Source organism: Microtus pennsylvanicus, chromosome 12 (assembly GCF_037038515.1).
Source record: "Microtus pennsylvanicus isolate mMicPen1 chromosome 12, mMicPen1.hap1, whole genome shotgun sequence".
NCBI classification, from domain to species: domain Eukaryota; kingdom Metazoa; phylum Chordata; class Mammalia; order Rodentia; family Cricetidae; genus Microtus; species Microtus pennsylvanicus.
This window is the reverse complement of record NC_134590.1, coordinates 62,425,099-62,431,236: the sequence shown is the minus strand read 5'-3', so window position 1 is coordinate 62,431,236 and position 6,138 is coordinate 62,425,099. Positions and strand designations below refer to the sequence as shown.

Sequence of the window (6,138 nt, the reverse complement as noted above, 5' to 3'; positions counted from 1 at the left end):
ATGTGATATGGTGGGAATTGAACCTGGTTCTCTGGAAGAGCAGTGCTCTTAACCCCGAATCACCTCTCCAGCCCAAGCCTGCCTTTATTTATTTATTTATTTGCTTGTTTATTTATTTATTTTTATTTCTAGACAGGGTTTCTCTGTGAAACAGTCCTGGCTGTCTGGAACTCGCTCTGTAGACCAGGCTGGCCTCAAACTGAGAGAAATCCTCCTGCCTCTGCCTTCCAAGTGCTGGGATTAAGGGTACCACCACTGTCCTGCAAGCCTTTATTTCTTGATCAGATGTCACCAATAGCTATGAACTGTTGGAGTCCTTTTTACCTTGTACTTACAGCTGCATATCATGAAATTTGGGCCTGGCAAGGCAACATTCCATCACTGATGGCGAGTAGTCTGGTAGGCCTCACCCGTTTCTGAGTGTGAGCCATTGGAAGTTAAGGTTGCTGGGGGAAGGGAGTCATTGTGTGATGTAATGTGGCCCGTGTTCCAGTAAATAACACCACACCATACCCATGCTAATTAAATCCAGTGGGCCACCAAAACCAGTGAAAGGTGTTGTTGGCAAGTAGCTCATCAGGAGTGGGAAGGGGATGGGAGGGTAATGGGGTATGTATATTATCAGATGACTATAGTGGATGTTTTTGCTCCTTTTACTCTTTGGGGGGCCCACTACTCAGCGCCCAAATAAATCACACATGGAGATTTATTAGTAAGAAATGCCTGACCTTAGCTTGCTTGTTTCTTGCCAGCTTTTCTTAAGTTATCCCATCTAGCTTTTGCCTTCAGGCTTTTCCTTTTCTTCTTCGCATCTTTCACTCTTACTTCATGGTGACCGTGTGGCTGGGCCCTGAAGTCCTCTCCTTGCTCTCTCTTGCTTCTTGTTTCTCCTCCTACTGTCTGCTACCCTGTCTCTCCATGTTCCTGCCTTGCTATTGGCCATTCAGCTCTGTATTAGGACCAGCAGGTGCTTTAGACAGGCAAAGAATCACAGCTTCACAGAGTTAAACAAATGCAGTATAACAAAAGTCACCTTAAAATAACTTCCCCAAGACAGTATGAAAATGTTAAATAGTAAGTCAAGAAGAAAGGTACTTGGTACAAAATAGCTGCTTTATTGGTCATTCAAAAGGATGACAGATAAAAAAACAATCAGAAGCCTAAAGGGCTTTGGAGTAAGAAGAGGGTAAAGCTGCCGGCTTCCTGCTGGGATGCCATACTGAGGGGAGGGGGTGGTGAGCCTCTCTGAGCCTGGAGGAAGGAGTGGGCTAGGAGTGGAGAGTGGTCATGGCCAAGGTTCCGACTTGGCAGCCAAGGTGCTGCGGTAGCTCAGCTACTCCTCCTTGAAAGTCGGTGCTGGATGCCTCAACGTCCACAGGAGAAAGAAGGGGAGTAAAAAGAGCCCGGAGCACACAGTGAAGCAGACCTGGGCCCCAGCCAGCCAGTACACTGTGGAGAGATAGGTGCTCACCCAGGTTTTTCTTCGCCCTGTTCCTGCCCGAACCCCTCAGCTGCCAGAACTGAGTAGAGCAGGCAGCTGGGAATGGCTGCAGGAGGGTCAGAGCAAGCTTGAGAGCTATCCTGCAGTACTTACCTGAGGCGGCCACCATAGGTCCCACTGCCCTACCTAGGGCGCCAAGGCTCCGCAGTATGCCCATGATTGTGCCTTTTTGCCCAGGAGAACCTGAGGGGAGAAGACTTGTCAGATGCCAGTTGGCCCTCCTACCCTGAGTAGCCTTTGGGGGAGGGTTCTCACCATAGCTGGAGACCATGGTGGACAGGCCGGGCACCACGACAGCAGCAGCTGGTAGGAGAGTATTGGGAGGCACTGTCAGCCCAGGAGAGGCATGGGGATGTCCACACCAGCCCTGGCAGGGCCCACTCACCAAAGGAATAGAGCAGCAGTCCCAAGCCCAACATGGGCAGTGAATGAGCCCAGCCAATGAGGAGAAAGGCTGGTACCAGCAGCAGCATTGCCTGGAGAAAACAGAAATCTCAGAACGAGTTCCACAGCCTGCCAGAGTCAAAAGCACCACCTATCCCCAACTGTAGAGGAAGTAAGTCCGTTACCCGCTTCACAGTTGCAACTTCCTTGCCAGGGCTGATCCGTCGGGCGTAGGTGCCCTGTATTGTGGCCATGGTGAGGCCGATGAAGAAAAACATCTTGCCCTGCTGCAGGCTAGGAGGTGGAGGGTGAGCACCCAGCCCCCTAGGCCACCAACTGCCTGGGGGATGGGCAAGGCCAGGATGCTGGTGGATGTGCCAGAGGTTCCCTGGACCTGGGGTCGGAAAGCCTTGAAGGAGAGCCTAAGGTGGGCACCTACCTACTGAACTGGAAACGCTGATGTGCAAGGAAGCTGAGTGTATACTCCAGGCCCGAGAACAGGAAGAGGTAGAGGAAGTAGACAAGCCCCAATCGACGTAGGCTCTTAAGTCCTGTGAGTCAACACAGACCATAGGTTGATTTTTTTTTTTTTTATTTTATAGACAGGATTTCTCTGTGTAACAGTCCTAGCTGTCCTGGAACTAGCTCTTGTAGACCAGGCTGGCCTTGAACTCCCGTGGATTCACCTGCCTCTGCCTCCCGAGTGCTGGGGTTAAAGGCATGCGCCACCACCACCGGGCTCATAGGTTGAGTTTTGCTCATGCTGGGTAGTCAAAACACTGAGCTCAGTAAGGGGCAGCCTTCTTACTGTCCTCAGCAGGTGGATCCCGACTGTGGGTGACAGCGGCAAAACGAAGCAGGGCCAGGGGGCTGAGCAGGTTGGCAGCAGCATGGAAGCCCAGGGTGACAGAGGGAGCCTGTGGGAGAAAGGGAAGCTGGCCAGGAGGCTGGGAGCACATGACCTGGCAGCCTAAGGACCAGGATGTTCCCCTCACACTGCAGGAAGCTGAACCTTTGAGGCCTTAGGGGCAAAGATCCAGGGAACCCAGGAGGTGCTGCTATGTTAGCAGCTTGAGGACAGGCCAATCTCCCTTGGCACTGGCACATAAAAGAAATCCCCTCAGACCTACCGAAGGAGCCCTCACCCCTGGACCTGGGCCTACCCGCTTCTCCTGGGGCAGTGTCTCTGGCAAGAAGCAGAAGATAAACAACATGTCGGAGACCGCAAAGAGTAAGCTGATCCAAGGCACCATTTCCACAGACAGGAATGCTCCGAGCATGGGGCCCACAGTAAAGGCCAGGGAGAAGGCTACCCCGATGACTGCCTAGGGCAAAGGTGACTTAAGCTGGGCACAGAGACCCAAGCCCAGACACAAATCATTGTTCCCTGGGTCTGTTCACTCACCATGCCTTGACTGCGGGATGGAGGTGAGCCCAGGTCAGCGACGATGGCTGTGGAGAGGCTAACATTCCCCTTACTGATGCCTCCTATCACCCGGGAAGCCAAGAACGCTGAAAAACTCCGAGAGGCAGCCCATACTGCATAGGAGATGGCCAAACCTGTCTGCCAATGGGTAGAGGCCAAGTGGCAGGAGTGGTCACTTGAGGGCAGGAAGGACCCACAGTAAGGCAGGTAAACTCGGTCAGACCCAGGCCAGCTGTGTCCCCTGTGCCTTTCTTAGGATATTTAGTATATTTACCAGGGGTCACAGGACCCTCTAGAAGGGATGAGCGCCTACTGTTTGTTGGTAGAGAAACCCACCGCAGCATTCTCTCCTCTCTGCCTGTGGATACCTGGATCCAGGGACTTACCAGGGATAGCAACATTACTGGGCGCCTCCCCAGGCAATCAGAAGCAGCTCCGGTGAGTGGTGCGGAGAAGAACTGAAGGAGGGAGAAGGCTGAGCCGATGAGACCTGAGAGACAGAGGTCACCATCACTGGTGGCATTATCCATGCATATTAGCCCTAGAATGCAGAGCACACTGAGCCCCACACTCACAGGCCATCGACTGAAGCTCAGGTGGCCTCAATGAGAAAACATCTGCTCGTCAAAGGAGGCTCTGCAGGAAAGAAGGAAGCTGGCAAGAACCCAGGGAGGAGGGGAGGGCTGACCAAGAGCTCAGAAGGAGCTAGCTCTCCAAGAAAGGGTTATGGGCCCCAGCTGGCATGCAGGGACATACCTCCGAATAGGACGCTGTTGTACCTCTTCTCTGCTGGCATCCCGATGGCTGTAGCAAACCAGTCTACCCCACGCTGCCAGGAGCCATAGAGGGGGTCCTGGGTGACAAGGAAAGTAACTCCAGCTGAGTGAGTCTAGTAGCTGGGCAGAGGGAGCGATCCCGCCTTGGGGGAGGGGCTCACTTGTTCGCGGCCGTGGCTCTCCAGGAGCCCTGGCAGCAGAGGTAGCAACAGCGTGAAGGCCAGGAGGTCGAGTAGTAGGCCAAGGAAGATCACGGTGACCACGCGGCGCTCGGACACGGGGCGAGGCCGTATCGGCGGACGCGGCGTGCAGTCTGCATCCCCTTCCCATCCCATGGTGGAAGCTCCAACCCTGCTGGGGTGGGGAGGGTGTGGTGAAGACGCCGCAGGGTCGTAAGCCCCCGTTTACCTTCCTCTTGAAAAACTCGATTTCCAGGTTCTTGCCAGACATAACGGAAGTGCTTCTAAATGGGTCCTGGTACACCAGTAAGGCTCGACTCCCTTACTCAGGGTAGCAGGGAGAAGACAGGAAACCCTGGTTGGAAGTTGCGGGCGCCAAGAGCGCCTGTTCCACGCGCCACTTTGGTCTCTCCATGCGATACCTAAACCCTTGCCTCTTGCCCACCAATCTGGGACCTATGCACACCTGCCACAGCTGCTGATCGGGACCCACGGGTGGATGGACAGAGAAGCTCCCCGAGTAGCGGCCACGCCCCGGAGGCTTTGGAGCAGGCACCTCCTCTTCCGGGAGGCAAGGCGGCGGGAACGGGCTTGGCCCTTCAGAGGCGTTAGAAAGCGTATAGTGAAGTTCTGGAGAGTTAATGTATTTAAGAGACAGCTTATCTGCCCAGTTCTGTCGCTTTGGCACTTATGTAGTTTTCTTTTGAGTTAGGGTCTCATGTAGCCATGGCTGACTCTGAATTCCTGATCTTCCTGCCTCCATCTAACTTACTCTAAATCGTGCTGGAGCTGGGCATAAGTGGAGACAGGAAGACGAGGATTCAAAGTCTCCCTCAACCAACTACAGTTTGAGAACAGCCAGAGCAGTGCATGTTAAGACCCTGTCTCCAAAACAAAGAACCAAACTTTCAGGCGGAGAAAGCAATGACCCACTAATGGTATTATCCTCTTGCAGTTCATGTAGGTTCTCTCTAGAGGACACACCAGAATGCACCCTTGGGTGATGGCCTCTTCTAGCTGCATTATGTTCCTCTTTTGATGACACGGGACAAGGTTGGGGGTCTATGAACTTTTTGTTGACGTGTCCCACCATTGTAAGATTGAACAGTAAGTCCTCCACTAGATACCCGGTACCAGATTTGGCCCCGCTGTTTCTTGATGCAGTTGGTTACACAGAGGGCAGAGCCCTGTGGCTAATTTAAAGTGGAGGAATCCCTGAGAGTGGATAGCAGCAGGGCACTAACCAGCCTAGCTGGTGGGGGTCAGGCCCCAGGCCATTCTAGATTCGTGGCCTCTGTCCCTGAAGAGTCCTCAGGGAAGAGATAAGGTGACTGCGGAGCCTCCTTCCCTCCAAGGTGGGTCTTCCAGCTCATTCTATGCTCCATCCTGTGCTCCAGTGGTGGCTTTGCCACATCTAAATCAGATTCCTAATCAGCACCCTGCCGCACAAGGTCATCACGTACTGTCTGTGATGTGTGAGGAGATCATCTCAGAGGGAGGCGACTTGGTGGTAAAAACATTATGCGGCACACTTACCATACTGATAGCTCGTCAGTTTTACAGGACTGCACAGACTGTTATCCTGTGCTGTGGCTGTCATCTAACAGTGAAGAACCTCTGCAGTACTTCTGGTTCTGAGCTCACTCAGGCATCCGAGGCCTTTTGTTTTTTTTTTTTTTTCTTTTCTTTGAGACATGGTTTCTCTTTGTAACAGCCCTGGCTATCCCAGAACTAGCTTTGTAGACCAAGCTGGCCTCAAACTCACAGAGACCCATCTGCCTCTGCCTCCTGAGTGCTGGGATTTAAGGCCCATGCCACTGCCACATGGCAATGGAGGCTGTTTTTTTCAGGCGCTGAGGTGTGGCAGGGGAG

General features: G+C 53.2%; 1 protein-coding gene across 7 annotated transcripts; it reads right to left on the bottom strand.

Annotated features, from left to right (window-relative positions):
- Positions 1 to 1,092: 1,092 nt before the first annotated feature.
- On the bottom strand, positions 1,093 to 4,812 carry Slc75a1 (solute carrier family 75 member 1). 7 transcript variants are annotated; one of them, XM_075943847.1, is made up of 13 exons: positions 4,733 to 4,812; positions 4,249 to 4,438; positions 4,068 to 4,164; positions 3,698 to 3,801; positions 3,291 to 3,449; positions 3,049 to 3,210; positions 2,694 to 2,802; positions 2,325 to 2,436; positions 2,071 to 2,179; positions 1,887 to 1,977; positions 1,757 to 1,804; positions 1,595 to 1,684; positions 1,093 to 1,449 (listed from the first exon to the last, which is right to left on the bottom strand). In XM_075943847.1, exons 2-13 carry the CDS (start codon positions 4,420 to 4,422, stop codon positions 1,334 to 1,336), a joined length of 1,371 nt encoding a protein of 456 aa, XP_075799962.1. In that variant the 5' UTR covers positions 4,423 to 4,438; positions 4,733 to 4,812; the 3' UTR covers positions 1,093 to 1,333. The 7 variants fall into 7 exon arrangements, with proteins under 7 accessions (XP_075799962.1, XP_075799958.1, XP_075799959.1 ...); XM_075943843.1 differs by having other exon boundaries at positions 1,093 to 1,684; XM_075943844.1 differs by having other exon boundaries at positions 1,093 to 1,684; positions 4,249 to 4,441; positions 4,733 to 4,797.
- Between the last annotated feature and the right edge of the window lie 1,326 nt (positions 4,813 to 6,138).

Bases quoted from the DNA above. Each gene is read 5' to 3' on its own strand.
- Slc75a1 (XM_075943843.1), bottom strand. From the start codon at position 4,422: ATGGGATGGGAAGGGGATGCAGACTGCACGCCGCGTCCGCCGATACGG. The intron at 2,180-2,324 runs GTAGGTGCCCAC...TCCACCTCCTAG, and splicing joins CAGCGTTTCCAGTTCAGTAG to CCTGCAGCAGGGCAAGATGT. The intron at 1,685-1,756 runs GTGAGAACCCTC...TTCTCCCCTCAG, and splicing joins CACCATGGTCTCCAGCTATG to GTTCTCCTGGGCAAAAAGGC.